Source organism: Anser brachyrhynchus, assembly GCF_964034855.1.
Source record: "Anser brachyrhynchus genome assembly, chromosome: 5".
Classification (NCBI taxonomy): domain Eukaryota; kingdom Metazoa; phylum Chordata; class Aves; order Anseriformes; family Anatidae; genus Anser; species Anser brachyrhynchus.
In genome coordinates this window covers 59,662,606-59,679,787 of record NC_137699.1, presented here as the reverse complement: position 1 = coordinate 59,679,787, position 17,182 = coordinate 59,662,606, and the positions used below count along the sequence as shown (strand labels likewise).

Sequence of the window (17,182 nt, the reverse complement as noted above, 5' to 3'; positions counted from 1 at the left end):
AGGAGGAATCAGTGGTGGTCTGAACCAAAGAATATCGTTTTGTTCTGTTAGTGAACCTTTCTTTAGGCCATAAAGTAGATCTGTGGGACCAGATCAATTAAAAACTAACAAAAGAGTCAAGGAAGTTGGGGAATACATCTCCCTTCGGCCACCTTGTGGAACAAATTAGCCCAAACATAGAGTTTGGAAATTCCTGGTTGGCTTGTGGGGCTGATAGTGTGTACCCATGCTCTCAGGGATGGGTGATGGGTTCGTGGTGGCGCTCTCAGCTATGTGAAACTCCTTTCCTTACCAGCTCCATCCCCTTCGCCTTACTGACTCATCTTTTTCCTCCTCCTCCTGCATAAAAGGAAGTTGCTGATATCACAGAATCACAGGGTGGTTTGGGTTGGAAGGGACCTCAAAGACCACCTAGTTCCAACCCCATGGACAGGGACACCTCCCACCAGAACAGGTTGTGCGAAGCCCCATCCAACCCGACCTTAATATCTGTTCATCAGGGTCATGCTGTGCTCTTCTGTAATTTGTCTGATCTAAATTTTCATGGAAGCGATTGCTTTGGGGCTACAAAGCAACCCCAAGGCTCTTGAATACCCCATACTGCATTTGGTGGCGAGCTTCTTCAAGTAAGGGAAACCAGTTTCTCTATTCGGGGTGTGGAAAGTAAGAAACAGCCATCTCCATCCCACCAAAAGCTGATGTATACAAGATTTGTTGTAAGTCCAGTGCTGCAGTGCTCCTAAGTAGAAACTGCCTCCGACATACAGTGGAATCCCAGAATCAGTAAGGTTGGAAAAGCCCTCCAGGATCACCTGGTCCAACCACCCCCCTACCACCAATGTCACCACTAAACCATGTTCCTAAGCACCACGTCCAACCTTTCCTTGAACACCCCCAGGGACGGTGACTCCACCACCTCCCTGGACAACCCGTCCCAATGCCTCGTGGAGACAAGGTCAAAAAAGAAAAGAAAAAAATATGATTGGAAGACCCAGTTTGGGAGGGAGAGGGGGAGGAATTCATTCTAATCCCTCTGAAATTAATTTCTTGCTGAAAATTGTTAGATCTGGATGGACTAAGCCAACTGAGTTACCAAGACAACCTGCCCTGTCGTGAAGATGACCACGTATCTGTTGATTCAAGAAGAACAATGGAGAGTAGGGGTGCTGGGCAGCATAAAGGGCCGAGGATGGAGTCCAGCACTGCTGATGGCATTAGCCAGCAAGCCACCCATGGATGTTTGGAACTGGAGACAACATTTTCCAACCAGGGATTTGAAGGAAATGATGCTACTGACAGCTCATCAGCATGGAGCCCTGAGGTACAGTGAATTGTCATTTATTACATGTGGTGTAAGATTTTGAAGGATACCAGGGGCCAAAGAGTGTTAGGGGAGAAATTAAGTGAAAAATTGATTGGCACAGCAGAAGGTAAAGGTTCTCCTGCGTGCATGAGCACACACCTCTCTGTGTGTTTCTCCTGTTTCTCGTATTGTACCTCTTGCTACTAATGCTCATTCAGGGAAGCTGCTTTCTTGCTTGATGTCTGACTTTCGGTCTTTGAACTGAAATTGCAACCAGCATTTACCATCAATTAGCAAAGAGCACCCTGTGGTGGCCCAGGGCTTTGCAACTGGCTGCATGTGCAGTGTACGGTCTGGAGACATGGTGTTGTTCCTGGATCAGGTCTCTGCCTCTTTTTCCACAAGGTTTTTGTGGCTTAGGCAATGGGAAGCATCTGGCAAGCTGGAGGTGACTGGTGCCTGTGATTTGGCAAAGTGACCATCACCAGGGTCCCCACTGATACCAGGCATCTTTCCAGGGAAGGAGAGGGAATGAGGTTAGAGCTGCTTTGCTTTCCCTTGGTTCTGCACCTTTATTTTGAAGCCTCAAGAAACCGTTACAGATTTTAAGACTTGTAAATGCCTGATGACTTAGCATCCCTCTTTTCTCTCATATTCTTTCTACGTGATGTTTGGTTTCATTATTATTTTACCACGAGATTGAATTTCTGAAAAAATATCAGCCTGCATCAGACATATTAAAAAAATTGCACAAAGGTCACGTCTTCTGCCTGAGTTAAAGGAGACAGTTCTTCAGCTGTGGAAATTAATACCTCTGTACTCCGAGCAACGAGGCTCTGAGGGCAAGGTTCCTTTCCTCCGAGCGTGCTGCCTGCAGCTGGTTAAAGCGATGGAGAGCCACTCCTCGGTGCGTATGCTCCAGCCTTAAAGGGCATTTTGTATAGCATTTTGGTTTGCTGCACAAACCAGTCCCACAAAGCACCATACAACACATGGGAACTCCATGCGATGGCAGCCCAGACCTCTCTTTGCCGTGTGCCTGACATGCAGAGCTTGTCTGCCCATCTGAGGCTCGTTCCTCCTTCTCTTTATCTGATGTACATTGCCGCGGTACGCCCGTGTTGCAATGTCTCAGCTGTCCTCCACTTGGATTTCTTTGGAATCCATCTCTCGTTTCGCTCCTGGTATGTACAGTTAAAAAATGCAAACAATGGTTATAGCATCAGGTGGCAGATATCCCCAAGTCCCAGTTTGTCTACTACGAGCAGCTACTCATCCAAAGGTATTGTGTGGATTAATGAAAGACTTTTTATTACAGGAACTAAATGTTCCGACATGCCAGGAATGTCCAAGCTCTATTATGCTTCATTCAGAGCTCCTCTCTTTAGAGACAAAAATGATAATTTTATGCCCCTACCGTGGAACCACAAGGGCCATTTCAAGCCTAGTCCATAATTAGCTGCTCTCACAGGTTTCTCTGACAGGAATGGACTTATTTTACCTAGTGAAATGGATGTTGGCTCTGTCCTGAGCGACTGGGTTAGACATACAGTATCAATCAGTCTACTTAGCTTGACGCCACCGCAGCTGAGCTGGGAAGAGGGAAATAAATAAATTCGGATGAAGTTTCTAGACCCCACGCTTTCCTTGGATTTCAGATTATATAGTTTGTTTAGTTTATATAGTTTGTATAGCCAATACATTCACAAAGCACTCACAGACCCAGCTGAGCCCCAGAAGCCAATGGGAATTTTATCAGGACTTCCACAGAAAGAAGACTGAGCATCTGTAAGCTTCGTGGGCTGAACACATGTAGGGAGGTGAGTCCCAGATAGCACAGCTCTCTCTGAAAGCACCAGCCTATGGCATCCTGACAGCTTGGTTGTCCACAGAAAGGTCACCGGCACGGAGTCTGGCATTTCTCTTTCCCTCCATTCCTCCAGTGCATGCAGTTTTCTCTGCAGTGGATGTGGCCACAGCTATTGTAGCACAGTTTGAAGTTTCCTCATATCCAGATCCATTTTAACTGCTCTGTCAAAGACCAGATATCTGACCTTCAGCCCGCCCTTCAGGCAGCCAGGAGATGAGACGCTCAGCCCTGTTGGTAGGAAAGTGACTCTTGGCTTTTTGTACAAGATGATGACGCACAGGTACTCACGTTCCCAGCTCAGGCATGTCGATGAAAGCAGCTATGCTGCAAGCACGGTTTTCTCTGTACTCCAGTAGCAATTCTCAAATGCGCCTTGATCCCATCTCCTCAACAGCAAATGCACGGATGAAAGTGGGGAGGGATAAACATGTGGGGGGAAGCATGAATCAAGTGCAATCCCTTTACATTTCCTTCTTAAATATTATTTCAGCAGCCAGACAGAAATAACTTGACAGCTACACAGCAGCACTTACATTTGCATAACGTCACGTTCTCTCCCGGCAGCTTGGCCTGCCTGGCATCTTTGTCTTTGAAACCTGCTGCTCGTACAGAAAGGCATTTTTATGAACATCTGAGTCATTTTGTGTGCTGACCAAGAGGTGATTTTTCTCTCTTTGACATCACTTCTGCAAGATATATGACAGCAGGTCTCCATCACTAATGTACACAGATGGACATCTGTATCCACAGGTACGAATGCCTCAAACACTTGTAAAATATGGAAAGCTGGAGCTCTGCAGATGAGTCTGAACACTTGAAAAGCTGATCGACAGGAAGTAGATGGAAATTTTGAGATTTGTCTGAGATCTTGGTAGAGACACAGGCCACCCTAGAAACTTCTCAAGGGAATTACATCAGAAGTCTTCTGGCCCATCATCTGTGCTCTAAACAATAAGATCCCTCTGTTGAAAAGAAGTGTTACTTGAAATGCGAAAGAAGATAAATGTTTGAGGAGGAGGGTGACTCAGACTGCTAGTGACAGGCCTTAATTCACCTTCTGGCTATTAACTGAAAATCTTTCCCGAGTACAGTGTATACTCATGTTTAAATACAAATCATTGATCACTATAGCAACCCCTTTATCACATGAAGCACATTCTAGCTCTAAGATAACAAGCACTTTTGAACAGAAACGCACACGCCCACTCATCAAAAGGTAAGGTGAGCATCCATTTTTTATTTTATCAAGACGATTTTTGCTTTAGAAGAAGGTAAAAGATCGCGTGTGAATTCGTCTGCATGTTTTGATTTTGTATTTTGAATTCTTATTCCAAATGTATTAGTATCCACACCGAACAGAAGGAACAGATGCATCTCCTGGAGATTTAAAAAGTGAATAAAGAATCAATATGTATTTAATCAGACCGTTTTTCTTGATTATCATTGCTTTAGCAGTAGGGAAGTTATTGAGTTATAGGGTGGCATGTAGAAATGGAATTTCCATTCTGCCACAAGTTCTGACATTATGATTTTCCCCTTCAATCAAGCTGAACACAGTGCTTAATTTTTTAAATTTCCTACAGAACAAAATATCACAAAAGGTAGCAGGTTTGACTGAAGTGTTTGATTTCAGTAATGTTAAAAAAAAAAAAAAGCCATCTTGAAAAAAATCCAGTGTATATTCAAAGTAATAGGTTGTCTTTTTTTTTTTTAAACCATATGAAACCAAAACATTTTTTCCCCTATATACAATTTTTGCCAAATTAAGTATTCTGCAAAACATTTAAATATCGATGAAACTTTTTGTTGGAAGTGTTTCAACAAGTGCTGTTGCTTACTAGATTGTATGGGGAATATTACACAGGATCAGGCAGTTAACTAGCATTGGCATTTCAAAAGAAAGTGGGACCCTTATTTTGCAGAGAAACTCCCTACATTTGCAAACACAAGTGAGGAGAGCAAAATTTTTTAAATAGAGTTGGGATCACAAAGGCAGTTCAGCTTTGATGGAGGTTATATTTCTCCCTTCTCTTTGCAGGAGCATGATGAAGTAAACAGTGTACCAGATCATCACAGTGCTCATCAGCCCGTTTGTAGATGTGGTGATCTAGATGTCGTCTTCACTTATAAAGCCTCAAGTCAAAAGCTGGTGGTTACTATCTTGGAGGCCAGGGACATACCAGACAAAGACCGCAGCGGTGTGAACACCTGGCAAGTGCACACAGTCCTGATGCCGAGCAAGAAACAGAGGGGTAAGACAAGTGTTCAGAGAGGACCCGTCCCCGTGTTCAAGGATAAAATTACTTTCAGTAAGCTGGAGCCACACGAGTTAAGTGGCTACGCCATCCGTTTCCGCCTCTATGCCGTGCACAAGATGGTTGGAGAGAAGATGATGGGAGAACAGCTGTTCTACCTCAGCAACATCAGCCAGGAAGGGGAGGTGAAGGTGACGCTGACCTTGGAGCCAAGGAGTAATTTGACTGTAAGTTTGATGAAAGAAATGTGAAGTCTGCAAAATTGTTCCTTTGCTGAATGAGGACCAGCTGTTCTTAATACCTTTAATTCAGGGCTGTTAGGATGCAACTGGTGGATCTATCCTACTGTCACTTACCACAGGTAGCAGTAAGGGGAAGCACAGGGCATGTCTTCCATACAGAAGGCTGTGCCTCGTTAATGATGGCTCAGCTAGCAAGCTTGTACTTCTATACAACTCATCAAATACCGTGCCATGCAGGATTAATAGCTTGGGTCCTGGAATCACAAAGGCTAATTACCTTCGTTTCAACGAGAACAGTAGTTCTTGTGCACCGTTATGTTGGTGGGGCTGTACTACTGCCAGTTCAAGAGCTACCTCATTTGGCAGTAGCTCCTGGCCTGTGGATCTCTGCATTGAGCAGTTTCCATGTTACCAGAAACACTCAGAAAATGTTTCTTTTCATGGCAGATTGGAATGGTAGGTCATGGGAGGAGGAACTGGCAGTGCTGCTTCATAGCCTTCCATGTATCTCACAGTTGTATCCAGCTCTGGCTATGCCAATCAGTTTGTGTAGATGAGCTCTGACATGATTCATTGTCTACAAGAAGCTCAGTAAGAGGTTAGGCACACAAAATGAATGAAACATCACAGTCTGGGTGAGAAGGGGATAGAGAGAATGTCATGGTGCAAGGAAAGAAATTAAGAAAATACACAGTAAGTGACTAAAAAAATCCAAAGTGCGTTCCATCCAAAAGTCTTTTTTTAAGATTTTCTCTGCATTTAATGAACTAGGATGTATGCTTATCTCAGAGGCTTTGATTTACCTAGATTTACAGATTACATAGTGTTCCTCATCTTTAAAGAGAAAGCTAAATGGTGTTTTTGTAAAAGTGATGCTCTGATTCTTTTGGTGCCTTATCATAATTCATTCTTAGTCATTGCCATTTCTTAAGGGAGATCTTACTAAGCAAGGCTACAAGATATAAATTAAAGGGAGGGTGGTGGTGAACATTCTGATGAGACTTTCAGTGCTCTTTCCCTGCAGAGTGCAGACTCTCAGCTTAGTCTGTCAGCAATCTCTCACAGTGATAGCGCTTCTTCAACACAGTCCCTGTCGCATGGAGGGGTGCCAGAGCTGCTCGTGGGCTTGTCGTACAATGCCACTACGGGGCGGCTGTCAGTGGAGATGATCAAAGGCAGTCATTTCCGAAACCTCGCAATTAATAGGCCACCTGGTAAGTACTTTCACTGCTATTAAATAACACCACCGAGTCAAAATTTGTGTTTTATTTTCCTCCTCGAGATATTCAATTATGTCATTTCTGAGTTTGGTTTCCGTGCAGAGTATCTGATTGAAAATTAAAAGCATTATTGCAAATGTGTGCGCTGGTAAACTTTGCAGGGTAAATGGAGGCAATCATTTGAAGACGCAGCTGACAGGACAGCAATACCAGAATGCTCCTTTTCTTGCATGTGCCTTTCCAACAGCTGATCATGGCAAAAGTGCTATTACACCCAAAGCTCAGAGTAATTGTCAGCAAATCCACAGAAAAAAGAAGCACTTTTTGAGTGATTATATGTTACCATGTGACATGCAGAGGCCCTGCCTAGTGCCATTCAGTATTTCCTAGGGCTACACTTTTAGTCCCCTTCTGTGCTGCTGAGCGCTGGGTGACCTGGTGCTTTTGGCCCCTGGGGGATCTTCCTGCTGTGATTTCTTTGTAGCCACACAAAAAAGCCTTTTGCAGAAAGAAGATTTGAAAGATGTTCTATTGAGCCTCAATAGTTGAGTTCCCTTCCTCCAATACCTAAAGGAAAAAAATGGAAATTGCCTTTCAGTAGGTTTGGTTAGTGCTTGAGCTATAGTTAGTCCTTGAGGAGGACAGTGGGTGGATGGTGCTAATGTCTGTGATACAGATGGGGCCGTGCAACCATAGTGCGTGGCGTTATCTGCTTTGTTGCTTGTGCCCCTTATTCAGGGTTTGAATGGCAGCTCTGTATTCATCCCATATTATCCTTTTGCCTGCTGGCTGAAACCAGCAGCTAATGGCAATGTAGAATAACATTTTTTGTTTGCTCTTGTGTTTGGGTTTTGTGATTTGGTTGTCTGTCTGTCACCAATACAGAAGGTAAGAACCTTTGACAGCTCCTTGCATTCACTGGATTTGATGCAGTATCTCCAGCTTGGAAAATGCTAAGATTGCTTTTGCAAGATGCTGTGCTCTTTATCCCAGAGCTAGCAAAGCATATATGTAATATTTTGGTATACAGACATGAAAACTTAAGTTTCTACTAAACTACTTCAGTACTTCGATTCATTACATAAATAAACCTGACTGTGTGAGCAATCAATCCTTCAAGAATTAAGTGCAAGTCTCTGCAACAGTAAAACACATGACTTCAATCTGTGTAGCCCTAGCTAGTCTCGCATAGCTGTGACAACAGAAATCTCCATGGCAGTTACTTAAAGGCATGGTAATGTTTGCATTCATGTGTTTTATTAAAAGTTTCAAGTCAGGGCATTTTTAGTTGATTTAAAGCAAAGGTAGACTAAGAGTAGGGTCTTAGCACATTCTCTAGCAAGCAAGTTCCCATGTGTTTATGCAAAATGGACATATTCCTGAAGTTTTATTCTCAGACATTGAATGAAAGTAGTCCCAATATAAGTCCAGGTTAATTTGCTGCAGTTTTTCTGGTGTGTTTTCACATATCTACCTGTGGTCTTGGTGTTTTGTCACTTAACTGCCTGAAGGGCAGGATTCTGCAGCACTTCTGTTCTTAAATCAGGCCCTGCGCACGTCTTGCATTTGGCTCAGTCAGGCAGCTGTACTGCCCCACCCTTTCCCCATAAATGAAATATTTGCATTGCAAAGAACTCAAATAATTGGCCTCCAATTTACTACCTGCAATATCATGATCAAATTGCTGACATTTGTTGGTATGCTTCTGATGAGCGTCTCTCTGGGTGCATAGTATCTAGCTCCGTGTGTTGCAGGAAGCTGAGCAACCCTTGAATTCGTCGTCTGAGTGCTGTGTAATTGTGTCTGTCCTGGGCCTCTCAAGGGATGGGGTTTGGTAGATTAGCCACGTGTGCACAAATTTGCTTTCAGGATGGAAAAGTTTAGCTGCCTTGATTAGATGTCCCATTAAGCTTTTTATCTGATGGGCACACAGGAAAGCAGTAGCTTGGTCGACAGCATCTTTAAACCTCATAAGCATTTTGCATGTTTAGTGATGTGAAGAGAACAAGAGCAGTGCATGAGAAAAGAAGGCATTCTTTGAGGGACCTTTTATTTTAAATTCTGCCTGAATTTTCTGCTTTCTGTGTTTGTGGGGCTTCAGATAATCCTAATGAAATCAGTTCGATAAGCTAGCCATGCAAACTAATATTCCTGACACTGGTTCATAATGGTTCTCCCTGTCTTTGCTATTAAGGCTATCTTGCATTGTCCCGTTCTCCCTTTGCACCCTTTCTATATCCAGACCAACTTTAGCATTATCAAGCCAGCTAGGTCTCAGTGTTAGATCTGCTATCAGGTGAAGTTCATCAGTTCTAACAAGGAAGTTCTGAACCTATCGCTATCTGCTTCGTTTACTCAAATTCACCTAGTTTTTTTCTGCACCTGTAAAGTGCCCAGTAGTGTGCTGAGAAGAGGAAAATCCTGTGAAGCAGGAATCAAAAGAAGCTAAGTAGAAGCAGGAAGAAAACCAGCACTTGTCTCAGATGCTGGAGTAGCTTTTCACTGATAGCTCCTGCAGACACTGCAGAGGAGTGCTGTGGGGTGGGATTGTTGCTGTCTGAAACATGCTGGTGGCTGAACGGGAAGCTCAATAAGTCCTTCACTAGCTGAAAACTAAAACTGCTGCCTCCCTTTCTGGAGGGCGAGGAAATAGCCCTTGTGTTTCCTTAGATACAGCCTATCCATGGTTCTGCTGTTTGAGGCTCGGAGAGAGCGATTTATTTCTTGACACTATCATGGGGATTTCAGACATAATGGCGCTTCAAGACACTTAAATACCAAGACCAAACTGCTGTGCAGGTCAGTTACACGTGGTAAGACTGGGAGAACTCAATATGCAGAATTCACCTCCGTTTCCCACCCTGCACACACAGAGACTCTGCAGTACCCTTTTGTGGTCCTGTCGCAGCCCAGTGGCTTTAGTATTGTCTGCTGCTGCCAGCTGCAGCTGTGGGGAATGACAGGAGAGTCTTACAAGACAGCGAATTCTCCAGCTGTGCTCTTTTGCCACCTGATCTGCCACCTGGGGTCCTGCACAGGTGATCTCAACATCTCCTGCAGCATGTGTGCTCCTTTCTTGGCCTCTCTGCACAGGGATTTCAGTGCGCAGAAGAGGGAACTGGACTCAGGCACTGCTGATTTAAGGTGTTATAGGCTGCCGAGGCTAAAACAGGTAATTTCTGGAGAAGGTCAGGAAGATTGGAGGTGGGGGATTGTGCACATCTCTCAGTTTTTTCCTGGGAACATATTATGCTTCCCTTAAGCCTTTAAATGGGATGCAGAGTTGAACTGAGTCACTTCAATATCAAAGTCATGGGTGCTTACATGGGTAATAGCTGGGTTAGGAAACAGCTGGGTGGCCCGCAGAGACTTAAATCTACCAGGCAGTATCTTCTCTTCAGGTCACATATGTGGAATGTAAGGATCGTTTGATCAAGAATAAGCATCCAGGCATTGTTCTGGGGAATATGCAGACTTAAAGAGCTGAGTTCACAGCCCCTGAGCGCACAAACACGTCCATTATCACTCAGAGCACTTAAGAGCACTCAGGAGTAGGGCTGCAGCACTGGGCTGTAAATTGGCAGCGTCTGCCAAAAAGCCTCGTGCACAAACGCATTTACAGCTTTGTCAGATGTGGGCACCCCAGGTGTTTCAGCACTAATGATACGTGTCCTGTGCACCTTCTCTTCGGTTCTTGTGAAAATCATTAACATTAGTTATGCCAACATTAACAAGTTAGCATTTCGCAGGGGTTCATATTTCGGTCTGTGGTATTGGGTTTTCTTAGAAGAACAAAGCTCAGCGTGTTCACTTAAAGGATGTTTACTGTAAGGAAGGTAACAAGAGAAGCATACAACACTGGCAGACACATCTTTAAAAATTTATAACCGCTTACATGCTATCTGCATGGTATAGTAGTACCTTGGGATTGTAGTGATGGACCAGGGATCATTTGCCCTCATCAGCGTGTGAACACGCAGCAGAAGGATGGTCTCTGCCCACAAGATGTTTAACCTCCATCAGCTGCTCTGCTGGGTGCAGCTCTCCCTCCTCTAATCCAGCCTTTGCTTTTCCTCTTTCACATTTCTTTTGGGGTCTACGTCTGGGTGTAGTGCAATTTGAGAAGGACTATTGTAAAGATATTCCCATGTCTAAGAAAAGTCCTCCAAGCTTTTCAGTAGCTGCAGAATTAATCGCACATAGTAATTACATCCGTACATGATCATTATTATACCAGCAGCATATTAACCCCATTAAACAAATACAATAGCACTAACTCTGGGAAAGACAGGAGGGAGAGAACAAGCTATCAGAGTTTCTATTGGGAACAGGAGAAATTCTTGAAGTAAAGACTTGTCTGAAAACAAACATCTACTTGAGCCCCAGACAACAACGCCAAGAAGTGCAGAAGTTGCTCATGTAGAAAAATCAGGGTCCTCAGATGGTATTTGTTGGTCTGGTATCAGAGTGCTTGAAAGTCATCAGTGGATTTTATTTTATCAAATTCTTTGTTGGGGAAGGAAGGTTATTATCCTTGTTTCATTCCTGGAGGACTAAGACACAGGTTAATTTCTTTAATTGATCCCACTTAGGCCAGGAAGCTGAATAAAAAGGTAACTTTTAACCAGCATATCTGGAACTGAACAGGGAGCTTGCTTGAGTTCCTAAAGCTTTGTAATTCCTGCTCCCATCTCATCAGTAATAAAGGGTGATTTGTACCAGGCATCTGGAATGGATTCAGCCCAGAGAGCTTGGTAAACAGCAGTAAAGGTGTTGGGCAACTGTTTGGTGCTGACTACTTGCCGGTTGGTCACAGTAAGCTTGTACAAGACCACTTCTTCTTTGACGTCTTTTCATTGCCCGTCCTTGGATATATCTTGAATCAACTTAAATAAGCTGAGGAAGCTTGTTGAACCTTGAGCTTTGTTCAAGGTAGTGAAGATGAGGCCAGCTGCAACGAGTCCCAGAAGGATGTCTCAGTAGTGAGCAGCTGGGCACTGGCATGGAAGATGAAGTGTAGGTAAATGAAAGGTATCGCGTGGTGGGATTCAAACTCAACAAGGGTGGACTCGGAGCCTCTTGGGAGTGAGGTATTAAGCTTATAGTAAATATCGTCTGAGAAAGAAAAAAAAAAGTCAATCAAATGTATATTATACAGAGAAAAAAAATCTATTTGATTGTAAACATCCAAGCACCTGCACAATGAATGCCGTATGCAGCTCTGGCTCCCTCCATTATATGCAGCCAGTATCTGCTGTATTTTTATAGATTTTCTAAGGAAAATGCTGTTGGGTACGGTTGGGTGGATGGACTGACTTGGTACAGCTCTTCCATGTGAGACACGTGAGGCCTGGCACTGAAAATCAAGGAACTTTCAAGGAGCAATTGGGAGATTTTCATGGCGATGTTCCATAATAATTAAACATCCAGTGATAGCTTGCACTTGCAGTTATCTGGTAACATTTTCAATGGTTTTATATTTCTATGACCCTTTACACTTGCTGTGGATAATGTGAAATTATTTCAGAACCAGAAGAGTGCATCTGAAGCAGAGTGCATGGCAATGCCTCTCCCATTGCCATAGCTCTGAAAAAGAAAGAAAAAAATGGTTTTTTTTCTTTTTTCTTTTTTTTTCCCTCCAAAAACAAGCAGAAGACAAAGGAATTGCTCCCGCTAATTCCAAATTTCAGCTGGAGCCGAATGTTTAAGGCAAGCCCGCAGCGACTGCACGGAGCAGCGCTCACAGGAGGCCTGATGACAGGCGGTGCGATAAAGCCGTGCCTGTGGGCACCGTCGCTGGCGAAGAGAACAGCCAAACCTAAGCACCCTTACATCATGCTGCAGCAGAGCTGCCGTTGCTGAGAAGCTGTGCCTTCATGCTTTCTGATGCACTCCCAGCAACAATTCCCCTCTTCTCTGAGGCAGCATAAGGCATGCTATACGTTGTAGGAAGCGCTGAAAATGCCCTTATTGGAGGACAGACCTCGTGCAGCTGGAGAGACCCCTCGTCTCCTGCCCCTCGCAGCCCCTCCGCTTGCACGAAACAAGCTGTCCGTGCTGGCGATTCCCCCTGCTGAGGCCAAACAGTGCTTACAGGGAGCACAGCACCCTTCTCTGCTGCCTTTCAAACGAAAGGCGCTGCCGGTCCGTTCCCCAGTGACTCAGACACCGCGGAGGCTGCCAGATCCCAGCCTCTCCTGGCGGAGAGCTGCCAGCCGCGGGAGGGGGACCGCAGCGGCGGAGGCTCGGTGGAAGCGGGGAAAGAAATTTGGCTCCTCAGCGACATAGTAGGCAGCTCTCAGCTCTTGTATAGTAAACAGAGTAGGCCACAAGCTGCCTCTGGCCCAGTGCAGATTTTCATGACGTGGGGCTGGCCGCAAAAGCTCGAGTCTAATTTTCCTCCGCGCTCTTTTCACCGGTACAGCTGCGGTGAGCCAGGTTCAGGGATCCCTGCCCCGGTGCCAGTTTCATGGGGAGGTAAAGCCATGGGCTGACGAAGCAGCAGCCTCCTGGGACAGGTCAGTCAGAGCCAGTGGAAGTACCAGGGCAGATATCTCCACTCTGCGCTGTGCAGAGTAGCAGGGATGCTGCCCCCGAGGCTGCTTTGCTGCTGTTTATTATGTGGGCTGGGAGTGTGGCCATGCCAGCTGGGGGAAATTAAGCTCAAGGCCCAAGGCTTTATTTTACTATGGGTCTTATTAGTCTGGATTGCAACATGCTGGCATGGTTATACTGCTTTTGGAAACTAGCTAGCTTGCCTGGAGTGAGGGTGGGAGAGTCCGCACAGCGCTGCGTTATGCCCTGCAGTCCACAGCCCGAGAGGTCAGAAGTCTTTGGTTGTTTATTTCCTTTCTAAATATAAATTCAAGCAGGGAGCTGGACCCTTTTGTATCGCAGTGTTTTTGTTCACAGGTCAGTGTTTTTAATAATGGTGAAGCTTAGGGTAAGTGAAAGCAGAGCTCACGCTACGCTCCGTGCTCCAAAACCAGGAACGTATAAATTATAGTTGATTATTCCCCTGAGTTGTCATTATCAGTTAGTTCCCTTGGAAGGATGATGACAGAAATGGGTCATTAGAAGAATCATGGATAAACTGATTGCCTTTGCAGATGAGCTCTCAAGAGGTGTTTTATGGTTGGGGCACTGCTGATGGAGACAGAGCAGTCTGCAGGAGAAGACGTTTGGCCAAACCTCTGGAGTAATACGCAGCGCCAGCCCAAAATGTGTCTGGCTGCCTGCAGCGTTCCTTGATTTAGTGCTCTTCGCTCCGGTATTAAATGCAGAGGTGTTGATGTTTCGTGTCTGTGAACATTGTTCGCTCCCCTCATCCCAGGGATGAATGATGAATTTAACGTAAAAACGATCTGTGGCAAGAGCTTCTGGTCCAAAGTCTGTATGGAAAAGAGAGCCTGGTGGATGCGGTGCTAAAATTGGTCTTGGCAAAATCCAACATCGTTCCTGCTTCTTCGCAGACTTTTGTGTAACCGTAAGCAAGCTTCAGTGCCACACAATCCCAGGTATTAAGAGGTCTGGCTCTTCTTCACGGCAGTGAGGTAGGTGCCTCGATAGAGGGTGAGCTCTTAGGCATTTTAAAGAATGTAAGCCTTAATCTTTCTTCCCCTTTTGTGCTTGACAGAGGTGACATGAAAGTAAATACGCTCAAGAGTGTAAAGTGCTGAGATACCACAGTAATGAGGCCATTACTGAATCTGAGCATGTAATTAGATGGAAAATGTTTGTCTTCGTAATGAATAGATGCTCTCACACATACATTCCTCAGCAAATTGGCAAGTTCATCCTTGCTCTAGTTCCACTAATCTTTCCGGGTACCCAGGGGTGGATTTTGTTTGGCAAAGCCAAGCCAAGGGGAGGGCTTTCCATCTCAGAGAACCAGACAGGACTACAAGGAGAGCCAGGAAGCGTTTCCTGATCAGACACCTAAAAAGGTGCTGAAAGGAGCACAATGCAGTACGGGTGAGCGAGCCACAAATGTGGTTAGTGAAGCAGAATAACAGCTCTGCTTCGTACGCACCAGCTCTGCAAAGCAAATTGCATATGCTAAATATATTATCCACACCTACTCCTTTATTTCTGTTCAGGCAAGCTCGATTCTTTTGGCTGGTAAAATACACCCAGTGGAATAAATCTGAGAAGAATTAGCAGCCTGATGTCACTCGCACTGGTTTTGTGCCTGTGTTTACACGGAGGTGAGTAAGGCTCCTGGTATTAGCTCTGCAGTGAGCTGCTTCTCCTCCCAGCCTGCACGTTCTCACCTTATCCAGATGATGCGTGCAGAACTCCCTCAGACCTTGGTACCGTGCAGGCAGGACGGTGCCAGAGAATTACGTAACAGATTCTGATGCGCATTAAGGAAAAAGCCTAATTTTCTGGTTTTGATCTCTCTCGGTTTAAGTCATCAGCTGTGCAGTGCTCGGTTGTCTTTAGAGCCAGCTCTGTTACTCCACACTTGCAAAAGTTGAGGCCTCACTAAGGGCTGTGACACACTGCAAGAAACCCGTCCATTCGCTGCCTGGAAAATTGCCTGGGACGCGTGGAACACCTGTGAGGTTCAAGCTGTGGCACTTGTTTAGTGCTGAAGCGGAGCTCGTCTCTAGTGGCAGCATTGCCTACTAGATGGCAGCCCAGTTACGCCACGCGCTCCTTTGGCTGTAGTGACTGCAGCTTGGTTGACTCCGCAGGGCCCTGCTGAAACGGACGTGCCTGCAGCTAGGTGTGATGCACCCCGCCTGAGCTGGCAGTGCTGGCAGTAGTGAGAGGGGAGGGTGGCAGGAGCCTTTGCTGAAAGGCAAACCTAGACCTCGGTCCTCTCCGTCTTCTCAGAAAAAGAGATGCAGGCATGTATGGGTGACCCTTCTCCCAGGTGGCGTGGGAAGCTAAAAAAGCACTTGACCTGCTAAGTTTCCAGGTCCTGTGTTCAGGTGGGATAGCAGATAGCATTTGTGGCACTCCTTGGCTGGATGCTGCTTCTCTGCTCTGTCCATCCCCTGCCCCAGCACAGCTGGGGATGCCCTGCCAGGAGCTGCCAGGGGCTCCTGGACCCTCTGGCTCCCTCTGCCCCCTCTTCCCAGCCCTGCTGCAGACCCAGCCCTGCCCTCGCTGACCCCCCAGCCCTTACTGCAATCCCAGCCAAGTGTCCTCGCCCTCTGCAAAGCAGTTCTCAGAGGGTGGTGAGGAAAGGGAAGCGACACCAAGGACATAACTACAGGGGAGTGGAGCACAGAGGGTCTCAGCTCCATGAATTCCTGGGTCCCAGCCCTTGCCGCGCTTACATGCCAGCAGCAATGAGCCTTTTCAGCTTTCTGTCTGCACGTGGGATTGCTTTGGAAAATGTACTGAAATTATGCAGAAGATGTGAGATTTCGATTTTTTAAAGGAAAGGCAGTTTGGAATTTAAGCAGGGAATTGTCCTACTTAGATGCTTGTTTGTATCCAAAAATCAGTCTGGCTGAGTTTCTGGCTGCTTTGAAATTTGTTCTCACAATAAAAAAAAAGAAAAAAATGTTAAAAAAATAAACAAAAAACCCACCTTACTCCCCATTTATCTTTAATTCTGGGGAGCTCCCTGCAGCCAGGGCATCCAGGTGAGGAATTAGAGGGTCTTGGAGGTCTTTTCCAGCCTTAATGATTCTCGTGTTTCAGTGCACGTTCTGCTTTGTTAGAGCAAAATGAAGTGACATCTCTGTGAGTACGGCAAGAAATTGTGCCTGGTGGTTATCTGGCTTGGTTTCACGTTGAGTTGAGCTTGGGCAGAGTCCTCTTCTGCGTGTTTTGTTTCTGATGGGTCCGAAGTCGTTCCAGATGCCAACCCCTCGGCATCACCCGAGGGATTTGAGTCGAATATCCCAGGGGGAATTAGCCCTCCTCTTGGGAAAGCAGCTCTCGGCGAAGCAGCTCTTTCCTTCCCAGCTACGATCGGCAAACTCTTTTACGTCAGAGCTCCGCTTTTCTGTCTAACGAGCAGGTCTTTGCTGGCACGGTTTACTCGTCTCCAGCGTTGTGTTGGGAGCCAACTTGGCCCCGCTAGCTAATGATTGGACTGAACTTTCCCCGCAGTAACTCGATAGCTGTACAGCTGTGCAGGCTCACAAATTGCTCCTCGATTGTCAGTCTCCTGACAGCTTTTTCAGTGGAACAGTTTGAGGAGCGGCGAGCCCTGCTTTGGAGACACAGAAGTGTTTTCACACCTGAAGTGTAATTTCACACCTTGTGTCGCTCAGCAGATAAGTGCGTAAAATAGCACATCAAACGGGAACAGAAGAGGATAGACATGC

At 45.6% G+C, this 17,182-nt stretch overlaps 1 protein-coding gene across 2 annotated transcripts in view; it reads left to right on the top strand.

Moving 5' to 3' along the window:
- SYT16 (synaptotagmin 16) overlaps positions 1-17,182 on the top strand; it is a 98,763-nt gene that overhangs the window by 56,543 nt on the left and 25,038 nt on the right. The window contains exons 14-16 of one of the 2 annotated variants that reach the window (XM_080596368.1): positions 1,065-1,321; positions 5,212-5,655; positions 6,695-6,884. In XM_080596368.1, the coding sequence (XP_080452494.1) occupies positions 1,065-1,321; positions 5,212-5,655; positions 6,695-6,884 (891 nt within the window). The remainder of the gene's footprint in view (positions 1-1,064; positions 1,322-5,211; positions 5,656-6,694; positions 6,885-17,182) is intronic. The other variant, XM_080596369.1, reaches the window with a different exon arrangement.